This window comes from Tursiops truncatus, chromosome 10 (genome assembly GCF_011762595.2).
Source record: "Tursiops truncatus isolate mTurTru1 chromosome 10, mTurTru1.mat.Y, whole genome shotgun sequence".
Taxonomy (NCBI): Eukaryota; Metazoa; Chordata; class Mammalia; order Artiodactyla; family Delphinidae; genus Tursiops; species Tursiops truncatus.
Window position 1 is genome coordinate 32,425,115 of NC_047043.1, and position 26,633 is coordinate 32,451,747.

Genomic DNA, 26,633 nt, shown 5'->3' on the forward strand with positions numbered 1-26,633 from the left:
ATAGAGTGTTTCCCCTGAGCTACCCAATCAGAACTCCGGCTGCATTTCTCCTCCTCTTTCTCCCAGACAGTTGGGGTGGCACTGCTCTTTGTACCAGATATTTTCCCTTCAACTTTTCATCCTGAAACATCTGAAAGACTAGTAAAATATATATTCACTTAGCTTCACAGAGAAAAGAAAATGAATTTGGTGTTTTAAAAAAATGCCAAGATTTAGTCATCCTACATGCTCTTTGGAGCTCTGTCAATGAGGATACTTTCCGCCCTAGTCATCAGATCGGGACACTAGTTTTTTGCTTTCTTAGTTTTTTCATTTATTGCTTTTACCTTTTTTTCTTATGGGCATTTCCTTACAGGCATGGAAGATGCCTGGCCCACATTTCTGAGGGCCCCTAGAACCCTTCAGCGCGCGCGCTGTGTCCAGCCACTTCCCCAGTGCTGGGCGCAAGAGTCGTTTCCGAAGTTCCGGATCGACGTGGTCACGCACCTCCTGAGAAGCTGGGAACTGGCCTGCCCCCTCCCTTCCCCGGGGGACGAGGGGTGGAGGAGGGGGGCCGGGAGGCGACCCGGGGGAGGGGGCGGGTCGTCTCCGCGGCTGGGCGTGGGCTGGGCGAGGTCCCGGGCCCACCGGGCCCCGCCAACAATGGCCAGTTGTGGAAGGAGGCGGCAGGAATGCGGCCGGGGGAGTCGGGCGGCGGGCCGGCGGGGCGGCGGCGGCGGCGGCAGCCGCGGGGCGGGGCCGGGTCGCAGCCGCAGCCTCTTACGTGTCCAGGTAGCTCGCATTTCCCGGCGAGCGGCGGCGCCCGCAGCACCTGTCTCCCGGTGCGTGGGCGGGGAGGACGGCGCGGGGGCATGGCCTGGTAGAGGCCCCTGGGGAGACGGTGAGGAGTCCAGTCCAGAGCAGGGCAGGAGGCGGAGGAACGTTCCTCCCCGGCGCCTGCTCGGCCGGCGGCAGCATGAAAAAGAACCCGACGGTGCAGGGCACCTTCAGCAAACTCTTCGGCAAGAAGCACGCCAACCCTCCCGCCACCTCCCTCTACGCCACCAACCCCCCCTGGATTTTCACCCAGGAGGCCCCGTCGGAGGGGACCCGGGACTTCGGTGAGTGTGCCCGGGAGCCGGAGGGCGCAGGGCTGCCGGGCGGTCCCCCCACCCCGGGGGCGACCTCCCTCCCGGGACTCCGGGCGATCCGCGGCCTCCAGGGCGGGAGACGCGGCAGCGCAGAGGGGAAGGAACGCGTTTGAACCAGTGTGCTGGCCGGGCAGGAGCCTCCGGCGAGAGAGGTGTCTCTGGGAAAGGGAAGGAGGGGCCCCTTTCCACAACGAGGTCGGAGACCTTTGCGGGGGTCCCCGCATCTGATCTTAGTCCCTCTTCCGAGGTGTTTATTTTCCCTCCTCTGTGGAAGTTATATTTGCGTTATTGTTGCCAGAAAGGCTTCCCGCGGTTTGCAGTGCCCTCCCTCACCCTTCCCCCAGCAGTACTGTTGAGTACAAAGGGTTCCCCTGGATCTGAGGACTTGAGGGTGGTCCTTTCAACCCCCCACTCTTTCCGCTTCCGCCGTCCCCACACCCCCATTTCCCAGCCCCGCTTCGCCTGGCCCGGGGTCACAGGCAGAGAGGGAGCTGCTATCTGCGTGCCCACACACTTGGCTCTGCCCTGGGGAGGCCCAGGAAAAATCCACAGGAGTCACTGCTAGCAGGATACCAGCCTGTGCCAGGCACCAAGTCACTTACTGGGGTCACAGGCTCTTGTCAGGTCAGAGGGAGAAGCCCCAGACCCGACAGGGGAGGCTGAGGAAGCCCCTCCTGCCTGCCAGCCGCCCCTGGCCCCTGCGTCAGGGTGGTGTGTCTGCAGGCATCTGAAAACACCATGCCCACCCTGCCTTTAAAGGGGTTCTGCCTGTGGGTCACCTTATCACTGCATCTTTCTGCAGTTTGTACCCTATATAACTGAGGGGGAATCCAGGGGGTGGGGACAGGAATTCACTTCTTGTGTATGATCTGAGCTTCTGGGCCCAAGGAGGGTCACCCATCACTGCTTTACCTCACCTGCCTTCATTGTCACCCCATTACCTTCACTGACCTTTATGGCCACTGTGTGGGGGACCCACAGAGGATGTTACAGCCTCAGCCCCTGCTATTGGATTCACTTCAGCACCCAAGTTGTCACAGTTGGGACACAAGGCACCCTGACAGGAGCAGGGCAAACAAGACGTTGCCTCTCTCTGGCCCAAGGATCTCAGACCAGCTGGTGAACAGAGCTGACCGAATGCTGTTTAGCCCTTTCTGAGTCTTTGCTATAAAAGAGTAAGTGCCAAAGGAACAGAGAGAGATGACCTCTGATTGGAACTAGCATGTGAGCTGAGAGGGAAGGGCACCCAGCACTGCGAGAGCAAACAGCAGGAGCAAAGCCTACGAGGGCCAGGGTGGCTTGGAGGCAGGGTTTAGGACCTTAACAAACACACATGTCCTGCCACGTACAACTCTGTGAGGCCTAAACGCCTCTCCTCCTGGGTCCCAAACGTTTGTCGACCCCTTCTTAGGTGCAACGTACCGTTCTAAAGTCCTTGTGTTGTTGACTTGTTGAATCCTAGCCTATGATCCTGTTTGACAGGTGAGGCAACCAAGGCACAGCGAGGTTAAGTAACACGCCCAAGATCACACAGCTTTAAATGACGGAGCCAGGGTTTTCTCAAGAGTCCAGTTCACTGATTTTTTTTAGTAGACTTATCAAGTTGCGTAACCGTCAGTGCAATTCAGTTTTGGGACATTTCCATTACCCCACAGTTTCCCTCATGATGCACAGCCAATATTTGAACCCAGGCGGTGGGGCTCCAGAGACCACATTCTTAGCCGGCTTGCAGAGTGGACTTTGTGGAAGGTAGTCAAGGGGGAATTTGACTGGAGGGGCATCCGCTTGAGAACACCTCCCCCCTCACCCCCCCCACTCCTTCCCCAAGGGGAATGCCTTACACACTTCTGTACATTTTTGCCTTACATACTTCTCTGCATTTTTGCCTGCACTGAACAGACTGCAGGTGGGGTTCAGCCCCTCCAGTAGAGAAAGGCAGGTATGGTGCCCTGTCGCCTCTAGCCAACTGCTGCCTCCACCAGCAGGGCTGGAGCCCAGGGAGGCACCTCCTCCCGTTCCCCAGGGCAGGGCTAAGTCTCCATCTGACTCAGCCTGGTTGCACCACATGGAGGGGTGGGAAGCACTGTGCACCCAGCAGGATGGCTCTCCAGTGTTTCTGGGGTGTTCCTCAGGGTGCCAGTGGGTGCAGCAGAGGTCTTCCTGCTGAACAGGACATGTGCTCGGAGTTGGGGAGGGGAAGGACCAGTGTTGGGGATTCTGGGATGCGATGAAGATCCCAGACCTGTTTTGGAGTCCACCTCTGTCAATAAGTGGGGGCCTAGCCACTCTCTGGGCCAGTTTTTTTCTTCTGTTAAATGGGGCTGGTGTCCAGACTGCTTACAGAATGACTGCTTGAGGTTGGTATATGACAGTGCTTTGAAGAGCATTAAAAGGAAAAACACTAAAACAAGGATTGGCAAATTATGGCCCATGGCCTGTTTTTGTAAATAAAGTTTTATTAGAACACAGTCAGCTGTGCCCATCATTTGCATATCATCTGTGGTTGCTTTCATGCTACTAAGGGCAGAGTTGAGTCACAGCAGCAGAGACAGTATGGCTCACAAAGCCAAAAATATTTCCTAGCTGGCCCTTTACAGAAAAAATCTGTCGACTCCTGCATGATTTATTATTATCAGGGCATTTCCAACTCTGAGCACTTCCTGCTTCAGTTCCTGTAGCTGAGGCATGTAGAGGCCATGATAAGAGCTCAAAGGGGTTGGGATTAGTTTCATAGGGTCCCTGAGTCTGTGAAATTCTCTGAGATGCTGGCGGTATCCAGCCCTTGGAGAATAGCTGGTAGGATGGAGGGGGAAGAATCAGTGTGGGAGTGTGTAAGGGAATTAAGGAGTAACCACTTGCTCTGTGGCTACAGTCATGTAAAAATCTGTTTGCACAAGGGTAGGCTGGGTGCAGCAGGTAAAATGCAAACAGTCATGTGAAGGTGGTGACAGGTAAATTTTTCTTTACAGGATTTCCCTAACATTTATCCAGTAACTATTAGAAGGGCTTCACTTAATGCGATTGCAATCCTAATTAAGCCTCCTGTGAGCCCACCCAAGGGTCTTAAAAGGCTGCACAATTGCTTTTAAAGTACGTGAGAAAGCAGAGATGTGGATCTTTACAAAGCTCAGGATAAGGGACTTGCTGCAGCCTGAGACAAGGCTGCTAGTCGCTCAGGACTCCTCCCTTGCCTCTTGGGTTAGTTGAGCCAAGCTTCTTTATCTACCACCACCCCACCCCACCAACAGGACGCCCTGATCGCCGGGGGCCCGCCTTTCTTGTTCCTCCAAAATGTAAATCACCTTCCTCCCAACCACCTAGAACACTTATTTAAAATGCAGATCCAGGGGGCCCACCTGGGGTACATGAAGTCAGAATCACTGGCTAGAACACTTATTTAAAATGCAGATCCAGGGGGCCCACCTGGGGTACATGAAGTCAGAATCACTGGACTAGGACCCAGATTCTGGACTTTTCACCGGCTCCTGGGTGATTCTTTTATATGGGAATATTTGAGAATCCTGGGGTTTCCTTCCCCAGATGGAGCTGGGCCATTCTCTTTCCCCTGAGGACTTTTTGCAGTTCTAAATAAATGTATAGGGACTGTCCCAGCTCCTTATCCAGGAGAACCCCAGTGCTCCCTAAGGTGGCTACTCGTTCTGGGGTCCCCTGCCCTGGTGTCTCAGGCCAGGCTAACAGGTAGGAAGCCATGAACCCCAGGGGCTGAGCACATATTTCTGGCCAGGGGCAGGCTGGCACCAGCCTACCGAAAGGAAAGCTGACCTGTGCATGGCAGGGGTGTGAAGGAGATTTTTGTTTACTCCCGTCCCCTGGAGGTGTGCTGTGGTTTGCTTGCAGCTCAGCAAACACACACACACACACACACACACACACACACACACACACACACACGCACACACACGCGCGCGCGCGCGCGCGCGCACACACACACACACACACTCTACTGTCCCATTATATAAGCTCCTCTTGTTCCTGTAGTTCAGCTCAGAAAGCCAGGCCCTCCCTTGACCACTGCAGACTGGCCAGACTGGCTACAGGGTGCCCTTTCTCTCCCAGCCAATAAATTAATAACAATAATAACATCATCATTATTATTATCAGTTATTTATTGAAACAGGCACTATACTAAAAACTATGTTTTGTCAATTATACTCAGTGGCTCAGATAGGTTGAATGACTCAAAGGCATTTCAGCTCAAGGCAGCTGAAAAATTAAAGTGCATCCAATCACCTGGGACCTTGTTAAGATCAGATTCAGATGCACTTTGAGAAGTTCCCAGGTGAAGTCCGGCAGGTCTACAGGCCATACTTTGGGCAGCGTGTCGTAGCGGAGGGCCTATTTGCTGCACTCCTCCCCCCTCCAGTCCCCAACCCCAAGGCTCCTCCCGTTGTGCCTGCCCCCGCACTCTGTGGCCCCAGCCCAGTAACACCTTTGGAGTCCCCTCTGCGCTTGGACAAAGGCTTCTCTCCGGCGCACCAGGTCAGACCTGCTGGGGCTTGCTGGGACAGACCAGCCTTTTCAGGTTCCTGTCATGTGGCCTTTTAATTAGCAAGGAAGGGCCTCATCAGCCATTTGTGGGTTACATTCACCTGGGGCCCCCTGCTGCGTCCCTGAAAGGCTGGGCTTCCCCTAGTGGCCAAGGATCAGATAACCCACTTCAGTGGGGTAGAGGTGAGGGTCTGTTTTTGGGTTCTGGGTTACACTGGTCAAGGTAGCAAACTCTCCCAAGCTAGACCACCACCGCTTTTAAGCACCTGGAATTTGATGAGACCTGTGGCCAGTGCTCCTGGGGCCATTTGGGGGGGTCCTGGCAATTTGGGACCCCCACACCGTTACCCCAGCCTTCCTCTCACCTCTGCTAGCTTTTTTGTCTCCCTTGATTTTGGGAGGCTTCTCCCAAAATGATCCCCATTTGACGGGTGGGGAAACCCAGCCTGAGGTGCTACATGGAGGAGCTGGGCTGTGACCCCAGATCTGATTCCAAGATGCATTTGTCTCCTCTAGACCTCACCAACTTTCCAGTCTCACTCTGGAAGAACAGGAGACCAAGGAAAGAGATGCTGAATCCCTGTGTGATTTCCTTGCTGTCCTGGCTGTGACCAGAGGGAATTGGATTCTAGAGTCAGGTTGCCTGGGCTGGGATCCTGGCCCCTTTTACTCACCAGCTGTGGGACCTTGGGCAGGGGACTTAACCTCTCTGAGCCTCAGTTTCCTCATCTGCCAAATGAGGATAATAAGAGTACCTCCCGCACAGGTTGTTTTTAAAACAATTTTATTTATTTACTTATTGGCCGTGTTAGGTCTTCGTTGTGGTGCGCGGGCTTCTCATTGTGGTGGCTTGTTGCAGAGCACGGGCTCTAGAGCTCGTGGGCTTCAGTAGATGCGGCGTGTGGGCTCAGTAGTTGTGGCTTGTGGGCTCTAGAGCACAGGCTCAGTAGTTGTGGCTCATGGGCTTAGTTGCTCCACGGCATGTGGGATCTTCCCGGACCACGGCTCGAACCCGTGTCCCCTGCATTGGCAGGTGGATTCTGAAACACTGTGCCACCAGGGAAGCCCCACACAGGTTTGTGAAGGGGGATGTAAAGAGCACTTAGAATGGTGCCCAGCTCATAATATGGCGTATCAGGTGTCAGAAAGTTACATTTTTATCATTCATTTCCTCTCTAGTTTGGACCTGTCTAGGATCTGGGGAAAGAGCTCAATAACTGTCTCAGAGCTCAGCCTCCATGGAGATCCATGGGCAGCTTTTGGGCTGGGGGAAGAAGAGCATTTTATCAGGCTTTCAACCCTGACCTTTGTAAGTAAGCGAATGCCAAAGACCCAATGAGAGTTTCCTTCTTTTGGGGAGAAGGAGAAAGGAAGGGCTGGAAGTGAGGCAGCCACTTGTGCCCAACCCTCAGCTCCCCTAAAGCTGGCTGTTCCCCCCTCCACTTAACACACACACACACACACACACACACACACACACACACACACACACACACACACACACACACACACACACACACACACACACACGCCCTGCCCCAGACTGAGAGAACCAGGTCAGCCTGTTCGGGGAGAGGCAGCAAGCCACGCGCCATGTGTAAGGCACCCCATTATTTGTGCCTGGAGCCCAGAACTGCAAGTTGGGGACCCCGTTTGAGCCCTGGCACCACCACCACTGCTCTGAGACCTTGGACCAGCCCCATCTGTTCTGGGCCTCAGTCTCCCCATCAGCAAAGGGGGCAGCCCCAAGCGTCCAGACTCAGAGCTCTCCCTGACAAGAGGGCAAAGGGCCACCCACCTCCCAGTGGCTTCCCCACCATGGGTAGGGTTGTCCAGCCTTCTGTCTGTCTCTGGCTTCATCTCCTCACTGTCCATTCCTTCTTCAAGAGGCCCTCCTTTTTTTTTTTTTTTTTTTGAGGTATGCGGGCCCCTCACTGTTGTGGCCTCTCCCGTTGCGGAGCACAGGCTCTGGACGCGCAGGCTCAGCGGCCATGGCTCACGGGCCCAGCCACTCCGTGGCATGCGGCATGTGGGATCTTCCCGGACCGGGGCACGAACCTGTGTCCCCTTCATCGGCAGGTGGACTCTCAACCACTGCGCCACCAGCAGCAGCAGTGGAAGCCCAAGAGGCCCTCCTTTAATCTCTTCAGTTGAGGAGGGGGCTGCTTCCCAGGAAGGCCCATTCTCGTATCCCTGACACTGATCCTAGCAGCATTCATTTACTTCCACAGGAAAATCCCCAAGGTTGGACTCTATTGTCTTTCTGTTTAGTTTTGGACCTTGACCGTGAGGCTCAGAAAGCCCCAGCCCTGACCTTGAACTCTTGGGGAACCCCGCTTATGGTAGTGGCCACACTTGACTCACCTGCTGGTGTGCCTTGACCAACTGGGAACTGAGCCCAGGTATGAGGGGCCCAGGGAAATTATGTCAGGTTCTAGACACACCTCTTTTTTTTTTTCTTGAAATAACATACACTTATTATCTTACAGTTCTGTAGGTCAGAAGTCTGACACTGAACTCACTGGGCTAAAATGAAAGTGTCAGCAACACTGTGTTATTTTCTGGAGGTTCTAGGGAAGAATGTTTTCTCACCTTTTCCAGCTTCTAGAGGCTGCCTGTACTCCCTGGCTCGTGGCCCCTTCCATCTTCAAACACGGCAGTGGCCAGCCGAGTCTTTCTCACATCACACCACTTTGACTCTGCTTCTCTCATCACATTTCCTTCCCCGACTCCCAGCCACACCTCTTAGAATGGGGAAATCAAATTGCATTTCCAAGAGGTGCCCCCTTGGGAGGGAGCCACCCAGGCCTTCCACTTCTGTCTCTACCACAGCTGCTCGCCTTCCACAGATATTCCAGAGAACAGTCGTATTCTTAGAAAGGGCTCCCCTGCTCAAAACAACCACAAACCAACTGAGACAACAGTGGCTCAGAATCAGGGCTGAGTCGTGGAATCTGTGAGGTGTGTAGAGTGGAAGCATGTGGGGGTCAGATGGCCCCGGCTCAGATCTGACTCTGCCCTAACCCGTGTGGGCCTTGGGCAAGCTGCTTCACCTCCCACCCCTCCCCAGTACTGCCTCTTGGCTACAGCCAAGCCTCCCATACCCTCCAATAGCACCCCTGCCCCTCACACCCCCATCCTCCCATCCACATCCTATAAATGGCGGGATCAGGATTCCCCACTTTGGGAGTAGTGTGTACAGTATAGTGGTTCAGAGGTCAGCCCTGGAGCAGAGACCCCAGCTTCACCACTTACTCTGAGGCTTTGGGCAAGTTATTAGATCTCTCTCTGTGCCTCAGTTTTCTCATCTGTAAAACGGGGATGGTGATCATACCAATTGCAAGGGGCTGTTTTGAGAATTAGATGAATTAATAAGGTATAAGATGCTTAGAAGGGTGCCTGGCCCATTACAAGTGTTCAATAAATTCTACTTAGTCTTATATTATTACTGCTATTATAGTGATCAACCTGCCAGATTGCTTGCTTCTAAAACTCCTAGGCACACGATAAGAGGAACTATTCATATTGTGGTAACTCAGCTGCAGAAAGGATACTCCCTAGACCCCAACACTGGTGCAGAGATTAAATAAAATAATGAGAGAGAAGGTCTGCTTGGAAGCGTGCCTGTGTTAGTCCCCACCCCACCCCCAGTATAACGTCTTGGTGATCAGAACGGCACTATCTAGAGAATGTCCCAGGAAATCCTGTTGTCAACACACAGACGCTTAGAAGCCAGTGAGAATTGGGTGGGTTTTAGTGGTAGCTGTTGGGGGTGTCCTGTCATTTCTACTTTTCTTGTTTCTGATTGTGCCAAATCTGCACTCTTACAACCCCCCTCTCCCTCCCCACCCACCCTCTGGCATCTTGGTCTCCAGCCTTAGGCATGGAGCCTGGCAGCCACCACTGGGGAATCATGTTTGCCCAGAGTGTACGGGACGGGACGGGGCAGCGCTGGGAACTAGAATTTCTGGAGACATGGGGAAAACTCGCCATTTTGGCCCCTTTGAGAGGTAGAGAATCTGGAATGTGCCAGCCGACTCTCTGCCAGGTAGGGCAGCACATAAAGGACTCTGTGTCCCATTTCTGGGGTGCTCCCCGGAGCCTCCATGTCACAGTCAAGGCCCTCTATGTGGGAATCTTTAAAACTCTTGCACTTTTCTCCTAAAGTCATGTGCAAGAGGCAAAGTAACCACCATTCATCCAATGTTCCAGTTAGTAGGATTCTGGTTAGTTGGAATTTTGACCTTTCTTCTCTTTCCCCTCTGGCTATAGAGGAAGAGAAGGTCCCTTGGCCCCAGTAAATGGAGAAAGCCCTCCTTGCTCATGGCCCATGTAGTAGGAGGTCTACAGTGACCCCTGCCTCTCAGAGGTGACAGTGTGTGAAATTCTCATCAATGTGTCTTAAGAGTTATGAGGGAGATTGGTTGAGAAAATGTTCTACAATAGTTCCCACTCTTGTAGAAACAGCCCAGAGCACAGGTCCAGCAACTAGAGGAAGAGAAAGGTCCTGTATTGTCTTTCTACAGAGGACGGGACCACGTTTGCTGGCACTGTCATTGTTCCCGTTGTACAGATGGGAAAACTGAGGCCCAGAGAGGTTAAGCCACACGGTGAGTCAGTGGCAGAGCTGGGATTTGTACTAAGTCAGGTGGACCCTACTGTCCTATTTCTGCTCTGTCCTCAAGGGTGCGTCAGATGGAGCTGTCCCCCAACCATTGATGGTTTGGGAGCTAAAGAAATCTTGGGTTAGAGGAGTCCAGAAGGTGGGTGCTGGGCCACTGGGTGGCCTAATCTGCTCTGCTTGTTCCAGATTAGAAATTCAAACACTCAAGCGAAAAGCCAGCTTGTTTTCCTCCCTCTCTCAGAGATAAGCTTTAGCTGGGGCCTTGATCAAGCTCTCAGGGCCCCAAAAGGAGGGACTTGTTGTGGGAGTGAAGGCTTAGGACCTGTACGGGGTAGATGAGGAGAGAGAGGACTGCTGGTGGCTGAAAGCTTCAGGAGACCCCAAGAAACCGCCCCTGGAGTCCCTCCCAATCCTGCTTCACTTGGTCCCAAAAGCACACGCCCCACCCGTAGGATCTTGTTATATAAGAGGTGCTGGGCTGGGTCCAGCAGGGGCCACTGCGGGGCCTGATTAAACTCCGTTTTCCTGATTAAACTCCATTGGCCCCTGTGCCTTTGATCTCCAGCTCATGGTCACCCCTCACTTGTCTCCTCTAGATGGGATCTATTTTGGAGACAACCGAGCTGACACAGTGAGTGAGTCGGGAACCGCCACACTGAAAGCTCGGCCAAGAGTCCGGCCCCTGCTGACCTTTCTTCCACTGGTGAGTACTGTTCCGCCCTGAGGTCTGTGGGTCTGCTGTGGATGGGCCACCTTGGCTGCCATAGAGGAGGAAGCCCCACCTGCCCTGGCCCGAGTGGTCATCAGCCTCACCCTCTGTCCATTCCCTTCCGTCCTGATGCCAACCCAGGGTGGCTACTGGGAGGAGGCATGGCTCATGGCAGAGGGGCTGGGATTAGGGGTGTCAGCTCCTCCGAGTCGAAACCTAAGGAGAGGTTATGGGGAAGTTGCATGCAGAGGCAATGCAGCAGTGGGTACCTCCAGCTCAGCAGGATTCATATTCCACAATCACCGATGGCTGACTGCTCTGTGCCACGCCCTGCATTGGATTCTGGGATTCAGAGATGATTGAGCCAGCATTGCTCAAGGAACTCCTTGCCCAGTGCAGGGGATGAATCAGTAAACAGACTATTAGAATATAGGCCAGAGCAGGAGTGGCCAATCCAGCTACAGGGTGGTGATCAAGGAAAGCTTCCTGGAAGAGGTGGCACCTGAACTGTCTCAAAGGTCAAATAGCAGTGACCCTTGGGAGAAGGGCATTTGGGACCGATTTGTTTGTGGATCTGAAACTGCCAGAAACCAAAAACTCCCTTCTGGATCCTGTGGTTGGGCTTTTGTTCTCTAAAGGGAAAGACACTCAAAACAACTGCTCTGTGACTGGGTTTTCAGGGACAGCCTAGACCAGCGCCATCCAATAGAAGTATAATGTGAGCCTCATGTGTAATTTTATAATTTCTAGTAGCTACATGAAAAAGAAAGAGGTAAAATTAGTCCAAAGATGATCATTTCAACATTTAATCAATGTAGAAAATACTACTGAGGTAGTTTACATTCTTTCTTTCATACTAAGGCTTCAAAATCTGGTGTGCCACATTGAGAGCACACAGCTGACTTCTGACTAGCAACCTTTCAAGGGCTCAATAGCCACTTGTGGCCAGTGGCTACCGTATGCGACAGCCCAGATTTAGAGCCTAAACTGTCAGCCTCATAAATTCCAGGTTCACTACTGTCTGTGAGACCTGGGTCCCGGTTGAGACAATACAGTCACTGGGGTCACAGCATCCCATACCTCGACGGACAAGGCACCTAATCCTGGTCTGAGTTCTCAGGGGCCTGTTAGACCTCACGGCACCCCATGCCTCAGTCTGGGGCACCCACAAGTTCTGTCCAGCACAACCATCTCCCTTGCACCATCACCGATTTTTTCTGGGTTGTCCAAGCTCACCAACCAGACCCCGAGATTCTCTGTGAGAGGGACTGAGTCTTATAGTCTCCTTGCTGCGACCCCAAGGCCTGTATGTGGAGGGCTGAGCGCACAGACCTCTGGGAATACAACTTTAAGTAATTTATTTTCTGCTTACAAAAGCAATTCACGGACATCACAGACAAATAGAGAGAGTACACCACCAACAACAAAAAGGTATAAAGCAAATGAGTCCACCCCTAACTTTGTTTCCAGAGATGCATAAAACTGTTACGGGGTTATCGCACCCATACATGCAGATGAAATAATTTTGAGATTTTCCATCGCTGGAAGTGAATTCGATTCTCTCCCTTCACCTACTCCCAGCACACATACTCAGAATTACAGTGGTGGGCGCCCAGGGCTGACACACCAGTGCCTGTTCTGGTTGTTAAAATATTTAAATAAATGGCTGTTTCCCCTTGAGTGGCTCTTGCTGTCCTGGCTCCTCCCTCAGATCTGCACTAGCAAGTAAAGGGTTAATGCAGCACAGCTGAGTTTCTTCTGATGGGCCGGCATCCTGTATCCCTGCTTCCACCCACCCACCCACTTTGGGCCCCTTCAGTGATCAGTGCAGGTCCCTGCCTTTCTGCTCTCCTCCTTTCTGGCTTGGGTCCTCTGGTTTGGATCTGGTCTGGGCCAAGCCGAGCATGACTGGGGGGGCTGCACAGGGTTAGGGACTGCTGGCTGGTACTGGCTTGGGAGCAGTCCTTCTGGGCAAGCCTCAGACCCAGTCCCAGGAGATGGGGCTTCTCGCCACCAAACTCACAGCCCCTCACTAGTGAAGGCGAGGGAATGAACACACTGTGAACCCACAACTGAAAGGGGCCTCGTCGGGTCCACACCAGCCTCACTTTACATTGGCAGGAACTGAACCCAGAAAGGGAAGGTCATTCCATGCTGTCGGTGCCGGCTGGGTGGCTTGTGTGGTCCTAGCCAGTGGCAGGGCCATGAGATCGTGGCTGACACGTGGGGGACACTTACCGTGCGTCAGGCACCATCCCAAGTGCCTCGCCTGTGTTAACAGAGTCATTGGAGCCACCCTCTTGGGAAGATGCTGCTGTGAATCCCCATTTTACAGGTAGAGAAACTGAAGCACAGGATGGGGCAGTAACTTGCCTAAGGACAGGCAGCTCATAAGTGGCAGAGCTGGGATTTGTAGCCAGGCTCCAGGCTCCGAGTTCTATTCAGGCCGTCCTATCTTCCCCTCCACCCACGGCCTAGAAGCTTTTTTTCTTCCCTCCCAGCACCAGCCCGCAGCACCGCCTGCATCTCCCGTGTCTGCCTCTCTGAACCCCTGCCTGGCAGCCAGGGCTTTCTGGGCACCAGGGCTTCTGCCTCTGTAGGGTCATAGACCCCTTTGAGAGCATGATGAGGCTATGAGCCACATACACGTAATTTTGCTTACAATTCCAACAGAGGGATCTCAGGCCCCTGGAAGCCCACCTATGATGCATCTTAAGATAAGGAACCCTGGGCATGGTGGCCCGTATCCCGGGGACATGTTTTACTCCTGACTCAGGTTGTAAGATACAAAGCAGCCCCGATATCCTTCATCACCGGCTCCTGGGTTGAGGGGAGTCCGACTTCTCTCCCTTAGGCTCTGGGCTGGATCCTTTGCTTTCTTCTAGCTGGGGCAGGAGGCCGGGAGAATGAGAGGCAGGAGGACAGAACTGTGGGTTCACACGTAGACACACGTGCGCACACCCTGGCCCCCAGCCCCACCGAGTTGGGGCAGGGGTGGGGAGCTGGGTCGAGGCCAAGCCCTGCCTGACACTGTCCTAACCAGCTGGGCCTTGCCCCTCTCTCTCCTCCCTTCCCACACTCAGGGGGCACCTCCCAGGCCAGGCCACCCTGGGGCAGGGGAGGCTCAAGGTGGCGATGCCCATGACAGGCCCATGCTCTTCCTTGAGCACCGTCCGGGCCGGACCGTCTTCTGGGAGCACTGTCGCTGTCAGTACCTCTCAGGAGCCCGCAGAGGGACTGGTGCGAGAGGGGAGGGCAAGGTGAGGTGGAGAAGGGCCACAGCAGGTGCCACTGGCCCCTTCCTGGAGCTTCCTTGCCCTGTTTGAGGTGAAAGTGCAGAGAACAAAGAAATACTTTTCCAGGCAGCCGGCAGCCGGAGGCCAATTATGAAGAGGACCTTGGGATCCCTCAGTGACTGGGATGGGATCTGCATTGATCCTCAGGTAACTGGCACCAGTGCCCGCTGTGCCACTGGGCTGCAGGGTGGCTGAGGGCCAGGCCCTTCCTCTCCCAGGGCCGCTGGCTCCTCACCCACCAGCGGGGGTTATACTGGATGGTCCACTAGGGTCTCCTCAGCTGTGACTTTCTGTGTTAAAATAACTTGCTAACAGAGGGGCAGGAGGTGAGGTCAGCTCCCTGGAGCCCCCCAGAGACTCCAGGCCCTCTGAAAAGGACATGCTTCAGTCACCAGGGCCACCCCACTTCCTGCTCTGCAAGCTCTGAGGAACTGGATTAGAATCGCAAACTTCAGAGCTGGGGTAGGGGCGGACCTTAGTGCTCATCAGGATGAGAAAACTGAGGCCCAGGGAGGGGACGGTCCTGCCCAGGCCACACAGATCAAAGGAGGGGGAGATAGGACCCAAGTCCAGGTCTCCTCCTCTCAATTCAGTCCTGTCTACACCACGTGGGCCTGGGCTGAGTCGGGGAAGGATCCTTTCTCCCCACTTCCTTCTACCTCCAAGGGGGAGCCCGGCCCAGAGCTCAAGCCAGAGCCTGTCCCTAGCTTTTGAGAGCTGACTAGTGGAACAACTGGTGGAAAGAAGGTCATACTTTCTCTGGGGCTGCCTCTTGCCCTACCCTAGTCTGAGCCCAGCCATCTCCAGGGCGATGCATATGAGGAATTAAAAATTAAATGCCAACGTGGCAAATATGGGGAAACTGGCTGGACAGGTCCCCTGGGCTGCTGCAGGCAGTGAGAGCTCCCTGGGTCACCCCACCCTCTGAGTCAGGCAGGCCTGGCAGTGCCTGGGGAGGTGTCAGCCTGGGTTCCGGGCAGGAAGCCTGACTGTCTGGACCCTGCCCTCCTTGAAACGCAAAGATGCAGCCCAAGTCAGCCGGATTTCTCCTTCCCACTTTTCTACCCCATCCCCCGCCGTGGGAGCTCGTCTCTGAACTCAAGGCCCAGGCTCCCTTTGGGGTTGGGGTTTGAGCTCCTTAGGGTGAGCTGGGAAGGGCAGTCCTTATTGGCTTTCGAGTGATTCGCGTGGCTGACGTTAGCTGGGAGGGCTGTCAGGTGGGGGAAGCTCCATGCGTTCCTGGGGGGTGGGTGTCAGAAGTTTGCAGCCAGTGTACGGATGGAGCACCCTCTCCCCACTGTAGCCACCCCCGCCTCTGCCCACCTGGCTCCTCCTCCATGGTGGAGGTCTCAGCCTGAACCTCCAAAGCTCCACCCACACCCTTACCCTTATCCACACGTGGCCACCCCTTGGGCTCAGGGATGTGCACCCCCAGCTTGGGCTGCCCTCAGGACTGACTGGGAAAGAAGCTCTAGAAATGGGCTCAGGGCCATTTAAATGGGGGATTCTAGGGACCTTGGTGCCTGGACCAGGGTCAAGAACGGGGTGTTGTGGGCTCTTAGGGCATGTCCCTTTGATCCCATGGACTCCTTGCCCTAAAGGGAACCAGAGCAGGGCCCTCTGTAGCTCAGAGTCCAGGGCAGGACCCTGAAACGAGGGTCTAAGAGCAATTCTGGGATGGCAGGCTGGTCCAGAGGAAGACGGCCTTGTTGGTGGAATTCTCTGTTCCCCAGGAAGGGGGTATGAGCTGTGGCAGAGGGTGGAAGGCAGGGTGGGGAAGTAATGGGGCTTTTTTTTTTTTTTTTTTTTGCGGTATGCAGGCCTCTTACTGTTGTGGCCTCTCCTGTTGCGGAGCACAGGCTCCGGACGCGCAGGCTCAGCGGCCATGGCTCACGGGCCCAGCCGCTCCGCGGCATGTGGGATCTTCCCGGACCGGGGCGCGAACCCGTGTCCCCTGCATCGGCAGGCGGACTCTCAACCACTGCGCCACCAGGGAAGCCCTGGGGCTCTTCTTTTTTAACGCTCACTGGTTCCCAGCTTCAGAGAAGCTGCTGTGTGGGGATCACACTCTGTACCCTCATGCTGCCCCGCAAAGCCAGGAAACAACTAACCGGCTGGGCTTCACCCCGCTGGGGACGCTGGGTGCCTGGAGGGGTTTCCTGTGGCTCTCACTCTGGGGGCCTGTCCCCCTGCTCCCCCAGCCTACAGCAGTGTCCCCAGCCGTGCCTGGCTCTGACCCTGACTCAGGGTCATCTCCCTCACCCCCTGCAGCTCCACACCTCATCCTGAGGTGCCCCAGCCAGGCTACTGGAGGAATCTGGTGAGGAAGTTTGCATTCCACAGTGTGTCAGTAAGGCACCGAGCTGGCCTGTGTCCAAGGCAACCGTGTGTGGCCCATTGGCCAAGCTCCTGGTGACCCACCCTTGGGGGTTGCCTGGGTTCTGAAGAATCCCAGGCATGAGGATGTGTGTGTCCCAGTCCCAAGGAGGCCAAGGGGGCAGGGCTGGGCCCATCGGTGGGGTAAGGCTGTCCCCTGAGCCCTTGGTGGTGCAGCAGGGGGCTAGCAATGGGCTCTGACCCCCTGTAACATTAAGGGGGAGACAACCTCATCCTGAATAGTGAATGCTTTCCTCCCTTCCTCTTTCCTTCTTTCCTTCCTCCTTCTCTTCAACTCTGAAATGTCTGTGGTTGAAAGGGCAGTAGGAGATTCCCGGCTACCTGACCCTGACTACGGGGAAGCACCCATGTATCTCTTCAGGTCCAGCTGGGCAGACACGTCCCGGGAGCTGTGCCCAGGCAGAGTGTCCATGGACTCAGGCCACTGCTCACCTACTGAGCCTTGTTAGGGCCTGAGGGCCAGGAGCCCGGGGAAATGCCCTTCCTTGAGTGCTTCTCTGCAGGACCTGTTTAGGTGTGGGGTATCACAACAAACCTAAGGGAGGTGGGATCAACCCCATCTTACAGATGAGAAAACTGAGCCTCAAAAGGCGAGAAGGGGGCACACTTCCTGACCACTGACCTTGTGTCCGATTCTGTCTTTGAGATGATGGAGTTAAATTAAGATTGCCAATCTGGGGACTTCCCTGGCTGTCCAGTGGTTAAAACTGTACATTTCCAGTGCAGGGGGCACAGGTTTGATCCCTGGTGTGGGAACTAAGATCCCATATGCCACGCGGTGTGGTAAAAAAAAAAAAAAAAAAAAATTGCCAATTTGGTCTGCCTGCCTATAAAATCCATGCTCTTTCTTCTTGATTACAAGAATTAAAAAAAAAAAACCAAAACTATGTACTGTGTGCTTCTTTAAATTATGAAGGAAACAGAAATTCATCGTTAAGAACTGAAAATAGAGACAAGTATAAGGAAGAAGATATATATAAATATTCTTGGAACAGCACTTCTGCCCCCAGCCTCCCTGCCAGCTAATCATTGCTGGGTGACTTTTCAATATATGAGGCTGTGAGGGATTTTAAAGGGCTGCTTGACTGAGCTGGGGAGCTGGTTTGCACCCCTCTGTGAGGTGAAAAATTTGAGTCACCTGATGCACACGGGCCCTGCTGAGGTCGAGCAAGACACTTTGCTTTCTTGTTTCAGCCCTCATGCGGTAAATAAGCATCCTTTTCTATTTAGTGCCATGTTTTTTCATATTTCTTTGCTTTTTGTTGGTGATTTTGCTATTTAAAATGGTCCCCAAGCATAGGGCTGATGTGCCGTCTGACATCCCTACATGCGAGGAGGCTAGGTGAGGCGCCTTAACAGAGAAAATACGTGCGTTAGGTAAGCTCCGAAGGTGTGAGTTATGGTGCTGTTGGCCATGAGTTCAGTGTCAGTGAGTCAACAATAGATATTAAATAAGGTCTCTTTAAACAGAAACACGCATAAAACAAAGTCATGTATTGATCAGCTGATGAAGGTGCCTTGACCAAGGTTTACAGGAACCTAACCCTGTATTTCCCTCGGGCATTTTGATCCAGTTTTGGCTAATTGAGTGTTCGCAGCAACTTTATAGACCCTAACTGCCGCGAATAACAAGACTCGACTATATCATAAAATTCACCCTTTTAAATGAGCCCTTTTATATTTTAGTATACTCACAAGGTTGTGCAACCATCACTGTGGATTTTCCAGCAATAAAATGGCCTCACGGAGTAGCAATTTAAGAACCATATGTCTTTCCCTGTCCCCTAACCGTTCTGCTCTCTTTCAGGATGCCCAGGAGAACCATGGACTGGCTGTGCCCACCCCCTCTGTCCCAGACAGCTTTGCAGACCAACAAATGACAGGTAAGAGGACCCTAGGCTTGGGGCTTGTCCATCTTTCTTTTTTTTCTCCTTAAGCCCAAGCGTCTGGTCCCCCCTCCCCAGCTGGTGAGAAAGCTGGAGTCCCCGGGCCTCTTGGCTGCTGGCTGTCGTGGGTGGGAGATGAGGAGAGCCACGGTTGGCTAAGGCCCAGTGGGGGAAGGATGGTGAGGGCCGAGGCCAGAGCAGGAACAAGTTCAGCGTGAGTGGTAGAGAGAACCCCGGAGTCAGGCAGACCTGGCTTCGAGTCCCAGCTCCCCTGCATACTAGCTTCGCTCCCTGGGGCAAATCACTTAACCCCTTGCACTCCGTATCTTCCAATGAGCCACGGGCAAGACAATTCCAGTTCTGGAAGAGTAAACTAAGTACTGGATGGGATGCAAGTCACTTCTTGTCATACCCTGCTCAAAACTCTCCAGTGACTTCCCTTGTCACCCAGTGGAAGGGTTCTTCCCAGGACCGCCAGAATCCGGCCCTACCTGGCCTCATCTCCTGCTGGCTTTCCTGTCTCATGCTGCTCCGCCATCCCGGTCTCCTTGCTGCTCCTTCAATATCCAGGCACATTTCCACCCTCAGGTCTTTGCGCTGCAGTTCCCACTGCCCTGACAGTTCTTCGCCTGCACGTGTGCATAGATCTCGCCTCCCTCTTTCCCTCTTTTCCTCTTTGCTCCAGTGTCACCTTCTCAGCCAGGTCTTCCCTGACCACCCTAGTCACATTGCACCCCTACCACCCCTCCTGGGTTTCCCCCATATTACTCATCACCTAATGTGGTAGTAATTTACTAATATATTATGTTTATTGCCTGTCTCATTGCCCCATTAAAACACAAGCTCCATGAGAGCCAGTATTTTGACTATTTTTTGGTTTGTCTTTTACTCAATGTGCTCAATGGATGTTGGTTTTCCCCCTCTCTACTCTCTGTCTGGCGTTTGTTTTGAAGTCAGACAGCTGGGAGGAGCCCTTCAGAGCTGCACATTCCCAGGTTTGTTTCTCTCCGCCCTAGAAATTGAGAGGAGGAGAGGTGAAGGACAGGTACCCCTCAGAGAGAAGTAATCAGGGCATCCTGGTGGCCTGCAGACGATAGGGAGGGGGCAGGGGCTGGGGCCAAGAAGGGAGGGATGTGAGCCGCCGGGGCCAGGGGGGCTCAGCAGCTCTCTGGTGCCTCGGTCGTCCAGGTCACCTCATTTCCACAGACCCCCATCCATCCTGCAGTCCAGAATCTGTTCCAGAAGTTCTCTGTGAGGTGGAAAGCTGGGTTCTTGGTAGATTCAGGATCTTTAGAAAGCAGGAGGTGCTCATGCAAATTTCTCCCTCCCAAACTTTCACCCAGACTTCCTTCCTGAGGTCTCCAGGCCCCCACCCCCATCCATGACTTCCTATCTCTGCCACCTTCCCTGTCTGTCTTAAGGCTGAATGAAGAGGTAAGCACAGGTGGTAGCAGTCAAAGCAATTACCATTCCTTAAGCACCTACTATGGGCCTCGCACCTGATAAGCTCTTGCCATGCATTTACATGAATTCTCTTGCTTAATCCTCACAACAGCTTTATGAGGTAAGTGCTGACATCGTTCCCATTTTTCAGATGATGAAACTGAGGCTCAGCAAAGGTTAATGAGTGTGTCTCAGGTTGCACATTTAGTAAGCGGAAGAGCCGGGATTTGAACCCTGGCCTCTCTGGCTTTGTACCAGCCAAGGCACCTGTAAGAAACACTTGGTGCCCTTGAAGGGCCTAACTGAAGGGAGTTTAGTAAAGGGATGATATACAGGACTGTGAGTGGGGCAGAGAAGGGTGAGCCTCGGGAGCCTGTGGAGAAGATTTAGCACAGGCTCCAGACGCTGTGCCAGGGACAGGCAGGGGCCCCTCCCCAGAAAGAAGAGGGTCACTCCCAGGAGACATGGCTGCTCCTCACGTGCTGTTCAAAAGGAAAGGCACGACACCGGCCAGCTACTCCCTCAGGAGCCCACCCCGCCCTGCCCTGGGCACTCGGAGATGGGCAAGCCCGGCTGCCTTCTCGCCCTTCTCATCTCTGCCTCTCCCTCCTTGCAGGCACCAGCAAGCTTATCAATGGCAACCTCCGATTATACAGCTCTGTGGGGGACCTGAGACCTGGGCACTATGGCCAGGACTTGCTCATCCCCCCGCCACCCCCGGGCCCAGCCCCGGCACCACCCCCGGGCCCAGCCCCGGCACCACCCCCAGACGCTCCGCAGCCTCAGGAGGAGCACTCACCACCACCTCCACCTTCCACGGCTCCCCCGCCTCCCCCGCTGCTGCCGGAACCCCCGTCCCCGCCCAGCATGGCCCCACCTCTGCCCCCAGTGATGGGGGCCCTATCCACCGCACCCCGCCTTCCCTCCCCATCCACACCCACCCCTCCGGACTTCATTCCCCCTGCGCCCCCCCTACCCTTTTCACCAGCCCCAGCTCCCCCAGCTCCAGTGTCTCCTCGTACACCGGGGACTCACCCCTTCCCCGCTGCGGGTGTCACCAAGTGGAAATCAGAGGTAGCGCTGAGTGACAGGCAGCCAGAGGTCCCCAGAGGCAGCCCCCCCGGGAGCCCTGCTGAGCGCAAGGGGAGCCTCCTGGGACCGGAGACCCACCTCACCTTCCCCAGCTCGCTCAAGGTGCCTCCCCCAACCCCAGTCAGGACTTCATCCATCTCCTCTCAGGAAGCACAAGGGGCTCTTCCTGAGGAAAGAGAGGCCACCAAGAAGGCCCCCAGTCGACTCCCACTGCCTCCCAGCTTCCACATCCGCCCCGCGTCCCAGGTCTACCCCGACAGGGCCACTGAACCAGACCATCCCGAGGAGCCCAGGGCTACGGCACCAGCCCGTCCGAGGCCGGGCCAGTCCCAGGCCTGGACAAGCGAACAAGCCGAGACTCCACCTCCAGCCCCTCCCCCGCCCCCTCCTCCACTCCCACTCCCTCCCCCGGCCCCCCCCCCTGCCCCCAGCTGCCCCTCCTTTGCCATCTGCTGAGAAGGCAGCCCCTCCCCCGGCTGGGGTTATGAAAAGACCCAAGTCCAGCTCTCCTGCTCCCAAACCCAAACTTGACCCCCCCAGCCCAGAGGACACAGCCTCTTCAGAGTCCGTGGACTGGTGGGATCCCAGCCAGATGGCAAAGCTGCGGAACGAGCTGTCAGCCTATCTCTGTGGCTCCAAGAGAGAGGACCGGTTTGCCAGTCATAGACCAGGCCCAACTGCATCCTCTCAGGGAAAGGAGAGCCAGAAGGGCCCCAGCCTGCCAGAGAAGGAGGCGCTCCCAAGTGTTCCTGAGGAGAGTCCTTGCAGCCAGCCAGAGAGGAAGGCTGCCGCCAGCCTGACCCTCCCTCCTTTGGACTACATCCCCCAAGACTCACCAGCTCCTAGCATCCGGCAGATCCGGGATAAGCTGGAGGCCCAGCTTTCCTCATCAGCAGAGAAGGAAGCCAAGCCCAGCAGAGGGTCTCTGCCTCCCAAACCTCAGCTAGAAGGGGTAAGAATCTTTGAAAACAGGGCTGATAATGGCAAATTCTCCAAGCCCGCGGCCAAGAATCTGCCACCTCTATCCACCACCCCTCTGCCAACCACACCACTCCAGTCCAAGGCCACGCCTGGACCAGCCATACCACCCAGGGCCACACCTGAGCCAGCCACACCTGGACCAGCCACACCACCCAGGGCCACACCGGAGCCAGCCACACCTGGACCAGCCACACCACCCAAGGCCACACTGGAGCCAGCCACACCTGGACCAGCCACACCACCCAAGGCCACACCGGAGCCAGCCACACCTGGACCAGCCACACCACCCAAGGCCACACCGGAGCCAGCCACACCTGGACCAGCCACACCACTCAAGGCCACACCTCTGCCCACCACATCATCCCAACTGATAGCAGAGAAGAACCTAGTCCCAGCTGGACAGTGGGAGAAGCCAGAACATCAAGAAGTTGCAGTGCCCTCCAAGCCAGAGGCAGGAGGGCGCTCCTCAGAGACCAGTAAGCCTACACAGGGAGCCCTCTCATCTCCAGCCCTCCCCGCAAAGATATCCCCTGGCCGAGAAGAGGTGCCGTTTCTCTATAAGCCCCATCGCAGCCAGAACATCTCCAGCAGAGATGTGGCCGTGGTGACGCCCACCCTGTCCAGAGGAGAGGCGGTAGGGTCATGGGAGCCTGTGGAGGTGAAGGAGCCCCGGAGGCTGCCAGCCAACCCCCCTGCCTCAGCCCAGCCTGCTGAGGAACTCCTCAGGCATCCAGTGACAGGGCAGGTGGTGGAGCAGGGCTCCCCGATGGCTCTGCTCCTTGCAGCCAGGCAGAGGGCACAGAAGGGGAGGTCCAGAGGGGCTGCCCTGGGCCAGTCCTCCCTGCCAGGGAGTCTCCGTGGCCACAGCCAGCCCGGGGCAGGCTCTGACACCATCTTCTACAACGACGGCCAGCCCAACTCCTTCACAGTGGTCCCCAAGGTACCCAAGGAGACTGAGAAGGACCCCCAGCTAAACTTGCCAGGACAGCCCAAGGTACCCAGTCAGTGGAAGCCCCAGCCCCGCAGAGACCCAGAGGGCACGGAGCCCAGCCGCGGGTACAGCTGGACAAAGACGGAGCCGCAGGCCCCCGTGGCTTGGGAAAGACCAGTGCCCTCCAGCCTCCCCCAGGGCCGCCTGCTGCCCAAGTCCTCCTCTTCCCCTCCTTCTCCTTCCCACAAGAGGGAAGAGGAGTTCAACTTTGAGGTCATTCCACCGCCACCAGAATTCAGCAATTACCCTGAGCCCCCGCCCCGCGCCCTGCAGTATCTGGGGCGCCGGGGCTCCCCTCCCCAGAACAACTTCTCAGACTTGGGGCAGCTCGCGGACGCGGGCCCCGCTCGCGGCTCCTCGCGCTTTTCCGCCAGTGCGGGCCCCGCCGGGGCCTCCATGGGCCTGGGCCGTTTCTCGGGCGGGGGCCGTTCGCTTATCAAGAAGCGCCTGTACGTCGTCGGGGAGACCCACCGCAGCCCCAGGCTGCCCCGGGGCGGCAGTGGCCGCAGCCCGACCTCCCCTAGCTGCTTCGGGCCGCATCCCAGAGGGCCCTTCGCAGCGCCCGGAGGCCCGGAGATGCGGCGCGTCAACTCGACGGGCCGCGCGCCCCCTGCCGGCCTGCACGCGCGGAATATGCCCCTGGAGGGCGGCCCCCGCGGAGAGGCCAAGTACAAAGCGCCCGGCGGCGGCGACTGCGGCTGCGCCCCGGCTACCCGCAGGTGAGTTGCGGGCCAGGGTGATGGCGGAAGCCTGGGCTGGGAAGCCAGGGGAGAGGGAGGCTCTCCCCTGGACCACGGGGGAGCTGGCCAGGCCACGGCCATCAGTCTGGGACATTTGGTTTTCTCCCCTCTGGCTCTCAGGGCAGAGAGAAGGGGGAGGGAGGCACACTTCGCCTGGAGAGGGCGCCTTTGGCGCTTCCTTTATCTACTTCCTTATATCCCGTTATCTCCTTTGTTTTCTCTTTCCCCCTCCTCCTGCTTTCCCCACCAGCTCCCTCTTCTCTCTCCTCTCTCCCACTCCCTGGAGCCCCAGCGCGGGGTGGGGGGAGACCTGAGTGGTCCTTGGGTGCTGGGATTTCCCATCACAGAGACGCATCCAGAGCCAGGCTAGGAGGGACGGGTTCTGAGCAGAAGGGTATGAGGCATGTACTCTGGCATCAGGGTCTAGACAGGAGGGAAGCCCTGTGTCTGGTGAGTCAATACTGGGGTCCTACTCTGGGGATGGTGAGCCCTGAGCTTGTGGGGTAGCTCCATCACACTGAGCCACGTCCTTCCTCTTGTGCCCTGGGGGAGATGGAAGGGGTGTTGGTTAGCCAGATATTAACCTCATCTCTCTCCTGCTCCCCACCAGGTCTCCCCACAGCAACCCCCACTATGGAAGCTCCGTCAACACATTCACCGTGAGGCCTGGGACCCACCATCCCATCTCCTATGCCTACTCGGGGGCCCATCGGAAGGCCCCATCCTGAGCCCAGGGTTTTCTTAGTTCCTCTCCAAGGGGTCGGATCCAGGCACTTGTTTTTGTGGGGGTGGGAGGGACGCAGCAGGTGTTAAGTAGCCTCACTGAGACACAGAGGAGTCTGTTTCCCAAAGACAGACAGGGGGACAATGAGTGAAGCAGTGGGCCCAGTAACATTGAACTTCTGTTTCCCAAAGCACTGGTGTGGCTGTGGACTGTCTGCAGATGGGGGTGGGAGGGGGAAGGTGGGAGGAGAGGAGGAAGAAGGGAGGAGAGGAGGGACCTTTAAGGAGCTGGAGCCTGAGTTTTCACTGTCCGGTACTATTTGCTTTAGCAAGGCTTATTGAAAGCAGTTTTCCAAGCAAGCCTACTGAGCAGGTTCTAAAAGCAAGGGCTGGAGCGCTTGCTCAGAAGGGAACCCATCAGGATGGCTGTGATTGCTGGTCAGGCCCTCATGAAGGGCTGAGGCCCAGCCCTGTCTGGGTTGGGGGTGCAGGGTGCTACAGGTTGACCTCCTCAGCCTCCACCAGTCCACCAGTTGCCACTCCCAGAGGCGACACCTGGGGTTCCTAGCATAGAAGCCACGTTGAGCAGGAATATGCATACATACATGTAGAGAAGGTACTGGAACAAAGTGCTTTGCATTGACCAAGGGTGGGTATGGGGTACTGGTGGTTCATTTCTCCCTGGCCCTGAGCTACAGGAAGCCCTAGAGAGAGAAGACGTGGCAGGTTTGGGATGGAAGACAGAGGATTAAGGCTTGCTTTTCTATTCAGACCCAGGCAGCCATGATTTGGGGGATCGGGCCCAAGGAGCCAGAAAGCCTGGGGCTTGACACCAAAGGCCTTACCTGGCCAGGTCCTGTATGGGATTTGGAGGGGCATCATTCCCAACCACCCCTCCCAACCCCAATACTACAGGTCTCCAATATCACTGAGGCCTTAGAATGTGTAACCAAGATGCCAGAAGGCCTTGTAGAGTAGAAGGTGACAGAGATGGGAATAGAGGTCTGAGAGGAGTTTGCTGCAAGTATGGAACGTGTTTTAGAAAGTCAAGAGTGGCAGGACTGGGCCAGTTCAGAGCAGGGGAGCCCTATCGGTAGGGTGACCATTTGTACTTTGCTGGGAAGTCTGGGTTTATGCCTGTTTTCCAGTGAGTGAGAACCCCTTCCACTTTCAAAAAAGTCCTGGTTTAGATAATATATGCTCACCAGACATATCAGGAAACAATATTCTTTGGTCAATCTTCTGTCTTCAGGTCTTGGTGGGCCGAATTCCTGGGGCCAGGCCAAGGAAGGCTACCTGGGTAAGGAGGAGGGGCAGGGGGTGCCCACCTCAGAGGAGCAGGCTGGTAGGGGCATCGAGGAAGCAGTTCCCTTTGGGGGCACGATGATGGACCTCTACGATTTGTGCTAACCAGCCAGGGTACCGGGGTGTGGGGATAGCAGATGACCACTTCAGGGAAAGAGAGTGCAGGGGTGGGTGGGCACCCTGATGGGGCAGGGTCTGGTTACCTGTGTCTAAGAAGCGAACCCCACCCCAGTGCCAGCACTGGCTCTATATATATGTATGTATTTTCCCTGTACAGTGTTTTATACAAGAGTTCACTAATTTATCTGCTGTGTTAAGGCTTGAGGGGTGGGGTGTGGATTCCCAACTGTATCTTGCTCTGGGGTGGGCAGGGAAGGACTGATTCGCTCTTGGCTTGGGAAATAAACAGGCCAGTTTGGATGGCCTCCAGCTCTGTGGCTATGGATTGATGACTGGGAGCTACTGGGATATGATCAGAGGTTGGGGGAGCTCAGCGGGGGAAGGCTGAGCACAGGGTGGTGGCTGAACTGGAGCCATTATGCTGGACCCAACTCTCTCTCTGACCCTTAGGTCTTCTCATTCTCCAAGTCCTTCAAGGGGAAGGAGCAGAGCTGAAGTCTGGTGATAACAAACTGCGCCCTTAAGCAAGTCTCTGACTCTCTGAACCTCAGTTTCTTCTTCTGTACAGTGAGCATGATAACCTACCTCATAAGGCTGTTGTGAAGACTAGAGACAGTCATGCGTTCATTTAACAAGGATTTGAGTGACTACTAGATGGCAGGCACTGTGCTTAGCACGGATACACAG

The 26,633-nt window shown here is 55.4% G+C and overlaps 2 protein-coding genes across 3 annotated transcripts; both read left to right on the forward strand.

Annotated features, from left to right (window-relative positions):
- Positions 1 to 554: 554 nt before the first annotated feature.
- On the forward strand, positions 555 to 21,542 carry LOC101323567 (uncharacterized protein C6orf132). Of its 2 annotated transcripts, XM_073810723.1 has the most exons (5): positions 555 to 1,100; positions 10,166 to 10,249; positions 10,860 to 10,966; positions 18,473 to 18,548; positions 20,611 to 21,542. In XM_073810723.1, exons 1-5 carry the CDS (start codon positions 956 to 958, stop codon positions 21,540 to 21,542), a joined length of 1,344 nt encoding a protein of 447 aa, XP_073666824.1. In that variant the 5' UTR covers positions 555 to 955. The 2 variants fall into 2 exon arrangements, with proteins under 2 accessions (XP_073666824.1, XP_033720150.2); XM_033864259.2 differs by lacking the exon at positions 10,166 to 10,249 and having other exon boundaries at positions 706 to 1,100.
- A 28-nt stretch (positions 21,543 to 21,570) lies between these two features.
- On the forward strand, positions 21,571 to 26,263 carry LOC141279731 (uncharacterized protein C6orf132-like). Its single transcript, XM_073810722.1, has 2 exons — positions 21,571 to 23,777; positions 24,409 to 26,263. Exons 1-2 carry the CDS (start codon positions 21,571 to 21,573, stop codon positions 24,524 to 24,526), a joined length of 2,325 nt encoding a protein of 774 aa, XP_073666823.1. The 3' UTR covers positions 24,527 to 26,263.
- Positions 26,264 to 26,633: the final 370 nt, after the last annotated feature.

Excerpts from the sequence above, each read along its gene's own strand:
- LOC141279731 (XM_073810722.1), top strand. The coding sequence starts at position 21,571 with ATGAAAAGACCCAAGTCCAGCTCTCCTGCTCCCAAACCCAAACTTGAC. Across the intron at positions 23,778-24,408 it reads TGCGCCCCGGCTACCCGCAG|GTCTCCCCACAGCAACCCCC; the intron begins GTGAGTTGCGGG and ends GCTCCCCACCAG.
- LOC101323567 (XM_073810723.1), top strand. The coding sequence starts at position 956 with ATGAAAAAGAACCCGACGGTGCAGGGCACCTTCAGCAAACTCTTCGGC. Across the intron at positions 10,250-10,859 it reads CAGAGAGGTTAAGCCACACG|ATGGGATCTATTTTGGAGAC; the intron begins GTGAGTCAGTGG and ends TGTCTCCTCTAG. Across the intron at positions 18,549-20,610 it reads TGCAGACCAACAAATGACAG|GCACCAGCAAGCTTATCAAT; the intron begins GTAAGAGGACCC and ends CCCTCCTTGCAG.